Source organism: Thermothelomyces heterothallicus (genome assembly GCF_042370625.1).
Source record: "Thermothelomyces heterothallicus CBS 202.75 unplaced genomic scaffold P884_scaffold_1, whole genome shotgun sequence".
In the NCBI taxonomy this organism is placed as follows: Eukaryota; Fungi; Ascomycota; class Sordariomycetes; order Sordariales; family Chaetomiaceae; genus Thermothelomyces; species Thermothelomyces heterothallicus.
In genome coordinates, this window is record NW_027192562.1 from 2,076,647 (window position 1) to 2,091,645 (window position 14,999).

A 14,999-nucleotide genomic window follows, 5' to 3' on the forward strand; every position below is an offset into this window, starting at 1 on the left:
AAGAAGAAGAAAAAGAAGAAGGAAAACGCCCAATCCTTCGATTCGCAAAGCTACCTAGGCATCGCATATTGCCGTATATCGTTCGTCGCTGCCGTCTTAAACTATCCCCTCAGCACCACCTCTACGAGAACCACTCCACCTTCCGACCCAAATAAACATCATCAACCACCACAATCCCCATGGAGATCCCAGTCCCTCCCGAAATCCCCGAACTCGAACGAGGGAGTCTCACGCCCCCATTAAAATTAAAATTGCGCAGCCAGCATCTCCTCCACCTCGACCTCCCGCCTCCCCTCCTCGGCCCTCAGCCAAGCCAGCACCTCCTCGGCCACCCGGTCGCGCGCGCCCTTGCGCCCGTACACGTTCGTCACCCTGCCAAGCCCCTCGGGCACCTTGATGCCGCTGTCCGGGCCAAAGTCGGCGTACCCATCGAAGAAGCCGTGCTGAGGATTTTGCTGCTGCTGTGCGGCCGGGGTGGTGGCAATGGCGGAGGGTGTGATCTTGTACTGGGGCACGATCAGCCCCAGAGTGCGGCAGAGCTCTTCGACGCGTTTGGTTACCGGGGGTTCGTCGTCGTCTCCGCCGTCGTTGCCGGCGGTGGACTTGGCCTGGACCGCCGTGCCGGCCTTGATGGGGGAAGAAGCCTGCCGGGTTGCGGCGGCGGCGGCAGCAGCAGCAGCAGCAGGAGGAGGAGGAGGACGAGCCTTGTTCTTGGGGGACTCGACGCTGACGCCGTGCGAGGGCATGTAGCCGGCCTTCATGAGCCACTCGACGCAGCACTTGGCAGCGTACTGCTTGGCGTCCTTCTTGCGGCCGAAGCTAGGGGCCGCCGGGGTGCCCTTCTCGTCGGGGACGAAACCGGCCTCGGGGCCCGGGAACGTCATTTGGGCACTGTAACGGGCGAGTCTGAAGACGCACTGACAGAGCCATTTCTGGTCGGGGGCGGGCCGGTCCGTGAAGGAGGATTCAGAACCGTGGGCTTGGTTGAAGACTTAAGACAAGCCAAAGTTGTTAGTGAAAGAGTGCTTGCAAGAAGAGCATGATAGAGTTTCCCCGGGGGGGGGGGGGGTGTTGCGATTACGATTCAGCAGGCTGACCCAATCACGACTGCCAATATCTGGCTCCTGTGGCCCTAAGAGAATGGAAATGGCTTTCTGCTGGAGTGGCGAGAGTGGTTTGGGATTCCGTTCCTGCTCCTCGATCCACGCTTTCAGGTCGCGATAGATAACGGGCTCGTCGAAAATCGACGAGTTGGCTGCAGCGCCAGTGGCTGCCGTTGTTTCTTCTCTGACCATGGCTAATTTCGGCATTTTCCTATGTGAGACCGGTTCGGGTCCGAGGGAAGTCAGGGTGAAGCTGCGTTTGGCTGGTTGTGACATCTTTTATAGATGCGGGAGAGGATGACGAGGATGAGGTGGGGTTTGGAAGGCCTCACCGAGAAAGGAAATGAGAGAGAAGAGAGGACATAGGAGGGCAGGGAGAGGGGGGGAAAAATGAAAAAAAAAATATATATATATATAAGAAAAAAAAATAGAGACTCATCTAGCATAACAGAAATACAATATAAGGGATTGACTAGAGACTACTTGGCTGGCGCCATCAAAAGGCAGCAATTCTGGAGCCGTGTAGGAGTAAGTATTGGGTACAGTACATGAGGCCCGCAGCCCGCCACTGCGCCCAACTGGCAGGTAGAACAAGCTGACTGGCTCGAGACCTCCAGAACCTACCCATGGCGATTATCGTCAGACAATCTACCGTGTTAACCGGGATATTGCCGAATCGATGTGCTCTCGCCGCCGACCCGTTGCAGTCTCATGCAGCGGATGGGCAGTCAGGCCAAGATGTGCGGACGGACAGCGGGAGTCTCGCAACCTTCTCACACTCCATCGGAGGGGGAAAAAAAGAAAAGAAATCGACGGGTCCAGCTTACCGCAGTGGTTTGCGGTTTGCGGTTTGGGTATCATAATCTATGTGAGCGGGCTGACGAGAACACCAGACAGCAGAGCGCTTGTGCGCCGGGTTGTACATGTACCGTTATGTGAACGTGATCAATCCTCCTCGAAGAACCCACCACTATCGCTACTATCGTCACTGTCACTGTCACTGTCACCGTCCTCGTCCTTGTTCTTCCTGGAGTGTTTCTGTTCCACCTTGGTCGAGCCGGACCTTGACCCCTTCGACCCTGGCTCCTGCGCTCCTTTCTTGCCCTTCCTTGCCGAGTGCTGCTTGTTCGCAGCCTGCTTCGCTGGCGACCGCGGAGGGGTGTCGGAACGCGAGTTCGCCTGTGGCCACCTATTCTGCAGCTTCTCCAGCGCGGCCTGGCCCTCCTCCCTCGTCTTCTCGATGAGCTCCCACATGGGCGGTCGCGGGGTCCGCAGGTAGTGCGCGGCCGCGTTGGTCTCGTCCCTGTCCGTAGCAGCAGCCGCGGCATACAGGCTGACATATGGCTCCATGAACGGGAAATATCTCGCATAGTCCATGTCGACTTGGGCAACGTGGAGGTCGGCCTTGAGCTGAGCAAGCTCGTCTGGGTCCGTGGCCTGCGCTACCTTCCTCTCGAGCTGCTTTACGAATCGCATGGCCTTTTTCCTTTCTGGTCACAACATCAGAAACTTGCCATAGACAGTGGAATACGAGGAGTGGCATACCGAAGAACCGGACCATATGGTACTTCTTGATCATCGTACTCCTCTCCTTCTTCCTCCGAGCTTCCTCGATGCGTTGCTTGTGCGCCGCCAGCTCCCGCTCGAGCTCATTTTGTTTGTCTGCCGGAATCTTCAGGTTGTCGCGCGAAAGAAGTCTCTCGATTGCCCTGGCACGCTTCTTGATGGCAGCGAGGCTCTCCATGTCGACGGGCTTCTTTTGCTTCTTTTTGTGTGGCCGGTTCGGCTTCATTCGCTTCCTCGCCGCATCCTCATGGGGCTGGCCCTCTGTGTCTGAACGAGCCCTCTTGTTTCCCATGTTTCCAGTTGCGCGATGTGGTGTCCTGAGATTGACAATTGAACCGCTTGTATGGCAATTTACAGAGCAATTCAAAAGAGTTGGTGTTACGGAGTACCGAGACCTTATCATCGATTCTACCGAGAGAAACCGCCAGAAGAAACCCGGAAATTTCGGGGACCCCTGGCCTCGTTGCGCATTGCATGCCACTTATCAGAGCGGATAAGGGTTTGGGTTGTTTCTCAGAAGCTCCCCTCAATGCGGCGGGGCTCTCTAGAGAGCAACCAAAACTAACCCGTAGACTCGGTATAACCATGTAGTTATGTATGTATGTACGGATACGTACAAGCACTGTTCACCAGCACACTACAGTCTGTTGTTCAATATTCTTCTCTACTACGTATTCCGCACATACATTTCAAGCCGCCAACTCCAAAAATCCGGGTTGCATGGGCACAATACAGGCGCTGGAATCCGGATGAGCAATCGAGGACGGATTGAGCAGAGAGGGAGACCGCAGCACTCTTTCTCTCTCATCAATCCTCCGGCCTCGCACCGCTCGCGCGCGTCTCATCTCTCGCATCGCCATGGACCGGTCTGATCCCGGGCTGATCAGATGGTCGCCCAATGCGGCGCACGAATCGTTTCTCCATATTAACCTACAGCACCGCGTGGTGCAGCTCTACGAACCGACCGGCATCGCCCAGAAGGGGAGATTCGAGTACAGAAAGCTCGCCAAGCACGACGACTTCCCGCCGCTCACCACGTACGACTGGTCGCCTACAGTGCCCGGCCTGGTCGCCGTGGGCACCTCGACCGGCGTGGTGAACCTGCTCCGGGTCGATGACAACTCCAACGCCTACCTGGAACTGGGGCTCAAGATCTCACGCACCTGCCAGGCAGTGGCATTCAACACGGCCGGGAAGCTGGCCGTCGCACTTGACAGGGTCAGGAGCGACACTTGCCTGCACATATGGGACGTCAGTCGTCTCTCGGCCTTGGATGCCACCGTCTCCGGCTTCCCGTCTGACGTCGGGCTCCCCCCGGATCCAGTCGACCGGCTGGAACTGAACGCCTCGGTCTCGAGCGTCCGCTTCTTTGAGGATAACCCGAACGTGCTGGTTGCGGGGGTCAAGGGGCAAGGGTTGCGAATTCATGATTTACGAGGTAAGACAGGAGGAGAAAGGCCCCCTCCCCCCCCCCAAAAGCGGTTCGCCGTTTCTCTCGAAACTCCCGGATAGCTAACCCGCTCCGTCAGACCAAGGACAGGGCCCAGTCGCCCAGTTTCAGACCAAATGTTGCAACAATCTGGCCATTGACTATGCCGACCAGAATTATTTTGCGTCTTCTGCCCTCGATCTTCCCGGCGTCATGATCTGGGATCGCCGGGCCATGAGTCGTCACAACGTCAACCCGTCCTATAGCGACGCCATCGAGCATCATGGCCTCCCCTGGGGCGGGGCTCTGTGGCTCGACCGCGCCGTCCAGAACGAAACCACTCCGTCCGACAGCGGGAGCTCTTTCATCCGCGCTCTCCGCTTCTGCCGCGACCACGCCGGCTTGCTCGCCGTGCTTTCCCGAACTGGCCAATTGAGGGTCTTGTCGACAAGACGCGAGTATGTTGACCCGGAGGTCAGGGTAGACGGCAGCCCCGAGCTCCTTGAAGTCCGCCGGTCTTACGAACTGGATCCTCTCTACGCCGAGCCAAGCCGCAAGAGCGACAGGATAGTCTCGTTCGACTGGATCACCATGAGCTCCCCCGTCTTGCAACCTCGGGTCCTGGTCCTCAGGGCCGGCGGAACCTTTGACGTGCTGCAGAAGCCGTCCTTCACCTCGGAGTACCCGTTCAAGCTGATACCCTGGCAGCCGCCGCACAGGGGCCAGACTGGTATGCGCTTCATACATACACACACCCCGTTCCTTGCATAGCGTGCCGCTGACAACCTTCATTCACAGACGGGACGAACTATCAAGAGCTTATGCAGTTCGAGCCGACGCAAGCGCGCGAGATTTATGGTCCTTTTCTGACCGAGCAGGCCCTGGCCGATGTACCATTGTTTGGGCCACAGAAGGCCAACATCAAGGAGCTGGTGGAGAGGAGCCTTACCAGCGGAGTACCTGATCGCCGTTTGCTCCCGGAGGAAGCGAACAATTCTCCCCTGTTATTTGACGGCGCTTCGTCGATTGCCGACCAGCTCAAGGCGCTGAGGCTGGCGGCGAAACAAGGGAAAGAGCAGCCAGATGATATGCTCTTGTCGCAGCTCGAGCGACACGAGAAGCTGCTTACTGACACCAGAGACATGGCGAACCTCTCGAGTAAAGAGCAGTTTGTCCTTGACAACGTGATGCTTCTCCGCGCGCAGGAGGGCTACCGTTTCGACCCTGTCAAGAATCAGAAGATCGTGGCCGACGATCCGTGGTTGACAGATGTATGGGCCTGGGTCGCTGGTGAGTGGAGCAGCATGTCATTATTTGCTGTACGGTCCCGTTGCTCATTGCCTCGACCAAGGTGCCGAGACAGCGGCCGCCGACGGTGGGATGATGTCCGATCCCCTAGATATCAGCTACATGGGAGTCCACACAGTCTGGACGAATAACCTTGGTGCGCAGTCACACCCCTCGCTCTCATTCGAGCCTTTTCTCACAAGTTCGATAGGAAGCAAGCCCCAGATGAGGTTGTCGGACGACGCTCCACCCCCTGATGAAGCCGGCTGGGAGCGTTGCCTGAACGCGATCAACAAGAAGCTTGGAATCCCCAAGGTCGGCGGAGCAGTCGAAACCAAGCGCCGCCACCACAGGGAGCTGTGCCTCGAAATCTGCAGCTTTGGCCGCTCGTTCGACATAGAGTTCGAGCGCGCAGTGTCGGCATCGGCTCCCGGGAGAGAGTCGACGTGGTACACCATGGTCGCCGCTCAGGCCCTATTCAGGGGCGACACAAACGGCGCGGTTCAGGTGCTGAAAAGGGCCAGCTCTGAACACCCCGAGTTGCTTTTTGTCTCGCTGGCGCTCCAACTGATTGGGAAGGGCGGGGATGACGATACAAAGACGGCTCTCGATTTTGACGAGAGGGTAGCCTGCAAGACGGACCCTTACCTGCGCGCAATATCTGCCATCATTGCGACCGGCGACTGGGCGGTGATCGCGGGTCAGAAAACCCTGCCTCTCCGCGACCGCTGTTACGTCGCCGTCCGCTACTTTAGCGACGACGCCCTCACCGCGTGGCTCGAGGACGAGGTGGCCGCTGCCATCGAGACCGGCAACATCGAAGGCATCGTCCTCACCGGAATAACCGACTCCCTCGTCGACATCCTGGCCCGCTACGTACACAAGTTCAACGACACCCAAACCGCCGCCCTCCTTCTCTCCATCTGCGCCCCCCGCTTCATCGACGACATCCGCGCCACCGCCATCCGGAACGCCTACCGCTACTACCTCCAGCGCCACCGCGCCTTCTTCTTCCGCGCAAAGTTCGACGTCGAGTCCACCTTGCGCAGCAAACACCACGGCCGCCCGACCCTTCCCCTGCCCGCACGCCAGATCGGCCTGCGCTGCGTCTACTGCGACGTCGAGTTCAAGACCGAGTCGCTGGCCCCACGAAGTGCGATCGGCCCAGGCTCCCGGACCGGCAGCAGCGGCATCCCGAGCTTCATGACCGCCGCCGCCGCCGCCGCCGGCGCGACACCCTCCTCCACGACTTCCACGTCGCGCACCGAGGCCCGCGCCAGCCGGCAGCAGGCCAACCCCTACACGGAGAAGATGGTGGCCAGCGGCATCAGCTGCCCCAACTGCAAGCAGCACCTCCCCCGCTGCGTCGTCTGCCTCGAGGTCGTCGGCATGCCCCGCAGCGACCGGCCGGAGCAGAACGCCGACCCGGAGGTGCGCCGCACCGCCCGCTTCCCCACCTTTTGCGTCGCCTGCGGCCACGTCCTCCACCTCGACCACGCCCGCCAGTGGTTCGCGCGGCACCGCGAGTGCCCGGTGCCCGAGTGCAGGTGCCTTTGCAATACGAGGGTCAATGAGGAGCTGGAGTATTCCTAGAGCCGTGAGGGTGAGTAGGAAGAGAGGGGGGGGGGGAGGTGTGCGGGGAGAGACGGTATGGAATGACCGATTTGATTTCGCTGCGGTTGCTTGGAGTATTTAATGGGCGTTTTGAGGACTCAAAAGACCGGGGGGGGGGGGTGGAAGGGTCATGGGAGGGAGCATGGTGCTGTGTCTTTTTTATATATATTTTTTTATTTTTATATATTTTTTTAATTTTCCGGGATTTGCTACCTACCTCAAAACATGGCCGTGGGGTCTCGAATACTCTGCTTAATACGGTCGAATGACTACTATGGATGGAGTGGTTGGTTGGGCGATGATTTTCATAAAAGTATGTCCATTACATGCTCCGTACACAGCCAAGAGGTCGTAAGGAGGAGAGGAGACATGTTGCTAGTAATCCGTATGGGAAACAACAAGGAGCGAAAAGGTTTTTTTTTTTTTTTTTTTTTTTTTTGTGACTGTTCAGTTCGACCGAACAGTTCGGCCGTTTACTGTTTAGGTCATCTCAGCACAGTTTCTGGAAATTCATTCAAGCGTCTTAAGCATTACTTCATCCAATCTGTCTTGCCTCGGGGTCCCATGTCCCCTGAACCTCGCGACACAAGGGGTTTACGTTCTGGTCATCGCGTATTCGCTGATACAAAAAAACAGAGGGGTTGTTGATGATTAAGAAGTTCATTAAGCCAAGGTTCTCCTTTACTCGGTAGTGCACAGTCTCCTTAAAATGTTCGGATTCTCCTCTGCTTTTCGTGATCGTGCAAACTGACAGGAACAATGACGACAGAGCGACTAAGTGCGCTCGTCACCCTGCCAAGGCGTTTCCGCGCTCTTGGGACTTGGAAGGACGTCTCGGACGATTCCCATGCTCCGTCCTTGGTACGGAAATGAGGGTTCCAGTTTCGATCGCTTGTTTCACACTGTCTTCTCTGCATCGGCGGCGAACACGACGGCGAACACGACGGCGGAAGGCCAAGGCCAAGAAACGTGGGGTAAGCTTCTTGACCCAGAGCGCTCGCCAAGAGAGGACCAAGACGGGGCCAAGGACGGCCAAGAAGGATAAGAGGTTGCCAAGATTCGGACGGGAGTGTGGTTGATTATGTACTGATGAAATGGCCCCCGAGACAAGAATGGAGAAACGGAGTTCCGTACAGTACATGTGTAATTCATCGGACAAAGGGGCGATGCTATCACGCTGTGGACGACGCTTCGAGTGCATAGTTACCTAAGCGGAGCTCGGGGGAAAAGCAATCGAGACGGGACATTTGCCGCCAAGATCATCGAGGATCGCCTCGAGCTTCAGCGTGCTTCCGTCAAGCGCATTCTGCAGTTAGTTAGTTATTCCGTACACTATTTTTATTACGGTACGGATACGTCGGGAAGAGCGCTTCCAGGATCTTCACGTGTTATATGGCGCTTGGCAAGCAATGTTGTGCGACTGGTGGGCCACATGGAGGGGCTCAATGGTGGGCTCCATCTCATGTCGTGGCGGAACCTGCGGTTGAGGGGCACGGTTTCCAACCGTGAGCAGCTGAGCCAAAAAAGACGTGCTCGCCGATGATGATCAATGACTAAAGAAGTCAGTCGATGATTTGGCAAGGGAGCGAACAACCAGGAGCTACTCCGTACGTTCAATACTGTGCACCGGCAGGTGACGGCAGCTCGGTAGCTTAAGGGCATAACCTGCTCCGTACCTGCCGTCACTTGCTAGAAATGGTGAGGCACACCAGTGTCATGCGACGCCAGAAGGAAGGCTCTACTGTGTATGTATCATGACTCGTCGCCCTCGTCGCAGCTGAGTGGAAGCCAAACGGTCATGGTTTTCCGGGCCAGATTGGTCTCAGCCGTTTTGCTGAAATGAGCGTCCAAGCGAAAAGGGGCTGTGCTGGACCCGAGCTGATGGTATTCGTCGAAGTGACAACGGACGACGGAGGAGACGGGTCGCCAAGAGCTTGGCCCGGAGCGGAGGGTGATCTCTTGGCCAGGACGGCAAAGCTTGGCATCAGGCTGCGGGAACGGGGAGCCTCACACGCGGAATTGAGGTGAGCGCGTCAGGGTCGAGCCGAGGGCATGCGAATCGGGGGCAGGCTTGGCAATGGCTGCTCATACCCGACCTCGAACGAAACAAGACATTACTTGGCTGCGCCAGCTTGGTCCCCCAGGACAAGACCTGCAAGACCTGCAAGACCTGCAGAAAATGCTGTTCAGGAAGAGTCGATCGGAACCAGACGGCATATCTCAGTAAGAGCCAAGCCCACAGCTGGGCCGAGGACAAGCACAGGTGCAGGCGCGTGAGCGAGGGACCGCATGACGGCGCCTGGGCATTTCTGGGCAGTCTGGGCAAAGCGTGTGACCTTGGGGCAAGAGCGGTGGGGGGGAATGAGCGCTGCCAAGGCCTTACCTGCAAATGCCAAGCCTTGGCGATGACTTGGCGGATCTTGGCGCAGCTTGGCGGCCATGTAGTACTGTTAGGGTCAAGACAGCCACCGGCACGTTGCGGCCCGTGCTTACGTGCTGCCGTCGCCACCTGGCATCAGAAGATACTTTGGGCGGTCCGTGGAGGGCGTTGTGGCCCAATGAGACACGCCTGGCACGAATGGCCCAGACTGCCAAGAGGATGCCAAGGCCTCCGCCAATGTTACTGCCATGAGAAAGAAGGCGTAATAAAGACAGAATGGCCCGCTGTTCTGGTGAAGTCAATCGTTGATCGATTTTCTCCTTTGCATCACCAGAGGAAGCGCGCAAAGAAAAAGACGCCAACTTGCACTCACGAGTCGAGGCGGTTTTTTTTGTGCATTCTGTTTCGTCCCGATCCTTGGCCGTCCTTGGCATTCTCTTGCTCCAGTGCTGCACCGGCACGCTCTCTTGGCCTTGGCACGCCTGCCGCAAGCAGTCGCTCCAACTCTGGGCATTCTTGGTAAAGAGTGGGGCACCTAGGGCTCGCTCTCGGTTCGGAGCCTTCCAGTCAGGTGATCAGTGCTCGGCCGGCCTGATTTAAAACCCACAACCCACAACCCACGTGATTTTTCGGAACGGAAACCGTTCAACTCCGAACTTGGCCATCACCAAAGCGAGGAAGAACTTGCCAAGCATTAAGCGACCGCGCACGAGCCATGTCGGCAATCCCACAGCCCACGCAGGCTCCTCCTGCCCAGGAGGACAACAGCAGCAACAACAACAACAACAACAACAACAATAATAATAACAACAATGACGCCACGGCTCCGGCTCCGGCTCCGGCTCCGGCAGCTCCAGCCTCTGCGACTTCGAATCCCGCTTCAACCGACAACACTCCGGCGCCCTCGACTGGCGCGGCCGGGAGCGCGTCATCTAGCAGCGGCCAAAATGACACCTTCCCTTGCCACTGGGAGGGCTGCAAGGAAGTGTGTCAGACTCCCGAGGCTCTCTATGTAAGTTGAACCGATTCGTAAATTTTGATTCCAAAAAAAAGGGAAAAAAAGAAAAAGAAAAGAAAAAGAAAATTTGAACAAGAAGGCCATTTGCTAATCACCTTCCAGGAACACATCTGCGAGAGGCATGTCGGCCGCAAGAGCACCAACAATCTCAACTTGACCTGCAAATGGAACCAGTGCCGCACCACGACGGTCAAGCGCGACCACATCACTTCCCACATCCGTGTCCACGTGCCTCTGAAGCCGCATAAATGCGACTTTTGTGGCAAGTCGTTTAAGCGGCCCCAGGACCTCAAGAAGCATGTCAAGACGCATGCCGACGACTCGGTGCTTGTCGCCGGTCGCGGCCCGCAGGACCAGCCTGGCGGCATGAACCCGGGCTACCGCCCCCACCCGGGCAACAAGCGTATGTATCTATCTGACCTCGATCTGCGCTGCCGGCCACCGCTGCGCCTCTTGGAGACCCGAGGCTAATGCCCCCTCCAGCTCCCTCCGGCTTCTATGATCACAATGGCCATATGCGCGCTACTAACACGGGTCACTTTGGCCACCCGCACCAGAATGGTCAGCCTAGCTACTACGGCCAGCAGCAGCCGCCCCCCCAGCCGACGTATCACACCCCCATGTACTACTCGCATCCCATGGGCGGCCCTCGCGCCGACTACATGGGCCACCAGCCCCAACGCTTCAACGAGGCCCGGAAGCCCGACTTTGAGACCCTGAACGAGTTCTTCGGCAACATTAAGCGTGCCCAGATCGACCCCCGCTCGTATTCCCAGATCGGCCGCTCTCTGATGCCTCTCCATGCCACCCTCGGCCTGCACGCCGGTGGCGGTCTGGCTGCCGAGTACATGCCGCAGGCTCCCCACACTCTGGGCGGCGTCGGTGGTGTCTCGCACGGTCCGCTCACCCAGCACTATTATCTGCCGCCGATGCCCAATCTTCGCACCAAGGAGGACCTTCAGCAGATCGACCACATGCTGGAGCAGATGCAGGCGACAATCTACGACAACTCGGGCTCTCCCAACACCCAGTACGCGCCTGTTGACATGCGCCACTCGCCCGCCTATTCTTCTCGCCCGGCCGTCGACGGGTACGCCGTTTCGGCCGCCCAGGTCATGTCTCCGGTCAGCGCGCCGACCCACTCGGACGGCGGCACTCCGGCCGTCACCCCGCCCTCGAGCACCTTGTCGTACACGTCTGGCCACTCGCCTACCGCCTCGTCCGCCGGCATGTCGCCGTCGTCGCGCCACAGCTCGACCTCGGTCTCGTACCCGAGCCTCCCCAGCCGCCCGAACCTGCCGTACCCGTCCTCGGCCGGTCTCGGCTCGACCTTCGCCCACAACGAGCAGCGCCGTCTCTCGGGCGGCATGCTCCAGAGCGCCAGCGGTGCGCGCCGCGACGGCAACCAAACGCCCACCCCCAAGGCGCCCGATGGCGCTGCTGTGAGCTCGCCGTCTGAGGGGTCGGAAGGTGGCGACAATGAGACCTACGACGAGTGGCTGCATAATGTGCGTGCTGTCGAGTTCCTGCGCAACTACGTCCGCCAGCGCCTCGAGCGTCACGACTACGACTCGGACTCCGACGATGGCCGCGTTGATAACAGCCGCATCGACCCGGCTCTGGTCGACCGCAGCCGCGACCGCGTCAACTACCCCTCGCTGCCGCCCGCACAGTAAGTAAATTGCGGCTTGGTCACAAGGCACTCTGGAAGGTTTCTCCCCGAAGAGAGGGACACCGCCTAGCCTTGTATGCGGGGACTTTGTCGCCTTTCATTGCGTTCCGTCTTGTTTTTTTTTTACCTTTTTTTTCTCTTTCTGAAAGATACCTCCCACCAGCAGCTTTGCCAAGTATAGCAGCCTGGGACGTTCTCGTCCGGCTAGCGGCCGGCATATCTGGTGGGAAATGCAATCCAAAAAGGTGGGATTGGGATGGCGCGGTTTTAGTAGCTTCCGTGATACGTCGGGATGACCAGGTGGTTTGGGGCGCAATTGCTATCAGATGGCTTCACGCGGCTGTTAGGCCTGATGAATATATGGATTTGACCATGGTACATGTACACTACGAATTTCCCTTTTGTAGATGCTCTTCACTCTACAATGCCAGGGAATCATGATCAACCAAACGATAAATCAAGTCCAAGACAAGCCGTCTCTGCTCTGACTGTGTGTGGATCGGTCTGATCTGGGTCTGGAAGAAGAAGATGCCCAAGGTTCATTTTCATACTAAAGCTTTGGGATGCCACCCAATCGATATATCGCTTGCACGGCTGTGGTCGTTCAAAAGCAGAGCCCGCTGATATGGATATTTATTCATACAAGAACGGGAAGATAAAGAGAAAAGAAAGAGCAAAGTAGGAGAACCCGTGAAGCTGCAGACAAGGAGCGGACGTTTTAGTGGAACACGCATTACCTGGGGCTCATTTCTATCCAGCCAGGCCTTAAACGTCACCTTTCAGTCTTTAGGCAGTACAAGCCCGGAAAGGCCGCTTCGCTTGATTACAATATAGCACACAGGCCAGCTCCTCTTTTCTCTTTTCGTTTCTTTCCCCTCACAGAACCCTCCAGATGGCGCCCGCCGTCGGTCTCGGGGTCGCCCCCTCGTCCGCCACGTCCGAGTCTAGCCGGTTCATCTCCTTGACCCACGCCATCTCATCCGCCGCCGCCTCCCGTTCGATCTGCTCCATGAGCTCCAGCTCGGCCAGCATCCCGTCCGCCAACGCGCGGCACCCGGCGAGGATCCTGCCCAGGCTGGAGGGCGCCTCGCCTTCTTCAGGCGGGGGCGCGTCGCCCAGCTCGTGCAGCTTCCTGCGCCACTCCTCGACCCGGCGCAGGAGGGCGGCGTGCTCTGCTTTCCAGGCGGCCGACGGCGCGGGTATGAAGATATCCTCCATCTCCTGCTCCCTCTCCTCCCCTTCCTCCACCTCTTCCTGCTGCCGTCGCTGCTGCTGCTGCTCCTCCTCCTCCCCGCCGTCTCCCCGCCCATCCGACTGCTCTCGCGGAGTGCGTCGCGACGGGTGTAGGCGCCGATTCCGTCGACTCTCGACAACCCTCTCCACCTGCCCAGCCCACCCTTCAAACCCGCGCACGACCCTCTCGTACTTGCCCCCGGGCTCCCCGACCCCCCACAAGCCCGTGACGACCTCGTCCAGCCCGGCAATCTTCTCCTCCAGGCTCGCCCCCGTCGACGGGGCGGCGCCCCATCCTCTCAGGACGGCGACCGCTCTCGCCTCCTCCAGGGCGCACTCGGCCGCGGCCGCGGCGTCGGTCTGCGCGCGCAGCGCGTCGAACCGCGCGGCGAGGGCGGCCCGGGCGCTGTCCGCCCAGGCGCGGCGGGTGCCGTCGGCGGCGCGGTGCAGCAGGTGCAGCTGCAGCAGTTCGGCCTGGAGGCGGGCCGTCTCGGCCGAGAGGGCCACGTTGGCCGGCAGCTTGGAGGGCGAGGGCGGGGCGAGGAAGGCGGCCGTCGGCGGCTTGGGCGCCGGAGGCTTGAGCGGGGTGAAGGACTGCTGGTGGGTCGTGAAGGCCGGTTTGGTGGTGGCGGCTGCGGCGGGTTTGTTGTTGTTGTTGTTGTTGTTATTGGCGGTGGTTTTAGTAGGAGTGGTGGTAGAGTTGCTAGTGGTGGTGGTGGTGGTGGTGGTAGTGGTCGTGGTGGAAGAGGACTGGGAGGGAGGACGGGGCAGGGGCTTGCCGAGCTGCTTGCCAGGTTGTTGCGATAGTTTCGGTGGTCCTGGCAAGGAGGAAGTGGAAAGGGGGCGTCGCGAGGTGGTGGTTGCTGTTGGGGAAGGCGGCGTAGCTCCGGAAGCCGGGCTGCGTCGCGTAAGGCTGGTCAGAGGCGGCCGGGAGCGGTCTGGCAGCACAGTAGTGGATGTGCTGGTAGTGGCACATGTCTGAGGCGGCGGGCGGAGGGTGGTGGTGCTGGAGAGGGTCGTCACGGAGGACTTGGCGCGCGTGTGGCGGATTCCGGGCCCGGCATCCGACCCCTGGCCGGGACCGGCACCCGAAGCAGTCCGTCGAGACGGCGGGACTCCAGAGGAAGTGGTCGGCCTCGCTGCCGGTACACCGCTAGATAACCTGATGGACGCCGACGGCTGGCGAATGGACGCCGCTCGCGTCGGGCGACCCGGGGGTGATGATGTCTTTGGCCCGCCGGGGGAGTCCTCCTCTCGCGGGCGCGATGATGTTGTTGAGCTGATGCGGGCGAATACTCCCGACACGGGGCGATTGCTTCTGGTCGCACCGGGACCAATGGTGGCACTCCTAGTCGTGCGAGTTGCTCCGGTCGTTGCCGCACCTGGATGATCCTGTCCTCCCTTGACGGGCAGTCTGCTGGGCGACACATTGCGCGCCTCACCGCTGGACCTCGTCGTCTCCGTCTTGGTCGGTTTGCGCAACGAGCGCGTGCGCGACAGGGCGCTGGTGGATGTCGTTGAAGGCATTCCCATCAGTCCTTGCGTTGGTGCTTCAACGGGTTTATCCCGTAATGAATGACGAAAGTATTGACTTGTACGGAGTAGTGTGGCTTTGTTTATTCAGATTTATTTGTCGAGTCGCATGTGGATGGATCTTCGTTGATTTGTGGTTGGCGATTGGCGGCTGCCATTTGGAG

General features: G+C 58.9%; 5 protein-coding genes across 5 annotated transcripts; 2 read left to right on the forward strand and 3 right to left on the reverse strand.

Moving 5' to 3' along the window:
- Positions 1-245: 245 nt before the first annotated feature.
- P884DRAFT_274212 (uncharacterized protein) lies at positions 246-1,295 on the reverse strand (the record flags this gene model as incomplete). The annotated part of the gene is made up of 2 exons (XM_069442693.1): positions 246-991; positions 1,082-1,295. The coding sequence occupies 2 exons, from the start codon at positions 1,293-1,295 to the stop codon at positions 246-248; spliced, it is 960 nt and encodes a 319-aa protein (XP_069301926.1).
- A 753-nt stretch (positions 1,296-2,048) lies between these two features.
- On the reverse strand, positions 2,049-2,961 carry P884DRAFT_296020 (uncharacterized protein; the record flags this gene model as incomplete). Its single annotated transcript, XM_069444381.1, has 2 exons — positions 2,049-2,593; positions 2,649-2,961. 2 exons carry the CDS (start codon positions 2,959-2,961, stop codon positions 2,049-2,051), a joined length of 858 nt encoding a protein of 285 aa, XP_069301927.1.
- A 1,350-nt stretch (positions 2,962-4,311) lies between these two features.
- P884DRAFT_189798 (uncharacterized protein) lies at positions 4,312-6,978 on the forward strand (the record flags this gene model as incomplete). Its single annotated transcript, XM_069437466.1, has 4 exons — positions 4,312-4,828; positions 4,897-5,388; positions 5,450-5,542; positions 5,597-6,978. 4 exons carry the CDS (start codon positions 4,312-4,314, stop codon positions 6,976-6,978), a joined length of 2,484 nt encoding a protein of 827 aa, XP_069301928.1.
- Positions 6,979-10,006: 3,028 nt separating this feature from the next.
- Positions 10,007-12,081, forward strand: P884DRAFT_9869 (uncharacterized protein). The gene is made up of 3 exons (XM_069446221.1): positions 10,007-10,391; positions 10,500-10,800; positions 10,881-12,081. The coding sequence occupies exons 1-3, from the start codon at positions 10,095-10,097 to the stop codon at positions 12,071-12,073; spliced, it is 1,791 nt and encodes a 596-aa protein (XP_069301929.1). The 5' UTR covers positions 10,007-10,094; the 3' UTR covers positions 12,074-12,081.
- Positions 12,082-12,945: 864 nt separating this feature from the next.
- P884DRAFT_190471 (uncharacterized protein) lies at positions 12,946-14,829 on the reverse strand (the record flags this gene model as incomplete). Its single annotated transcript, XM_069437514.1, has 1 exon — positions 12,946-14,829. The coding sequence occupies one exon, from the start codon at positions 14,827-14,829 to the stop codon at positions 12,946-12,948; it is 1,884 nt and encodes a 627-aa protein (XP_069301930.1).
- Between the last annotated feature and the right edge of the window lie 170 nt (positions 14,830-14,999).

What these genes read in the sequence shown, in the direction of transcription:
- P884DRAFT_9869 (XM_069446221.1), top strand. Translation starts at nt 10,095, where the DNA reads ATGTCGGCAATCCCACAGCCCACGCAGGCTCCTCCTGCCCAGGAGGAC. An exon ending in AGACTCCCGAGGCTCTCTAT is followed by an intron (nt 10,392 to 10,499) that starts GTAAGTTGAACC and finishes ATCACCTTCCAG; the next exon opens with GAACACATCTGCGAGAGGCA. An exon ending in CCCCCACCCGGGCAACAAGC is followed by an intron (nt 10,801 to 10,880) that starts GTATGTATCTAT and finishes TGCCCCCTCCAG; the next exon opens with CTCCCTCCGGCTTCTATGAT.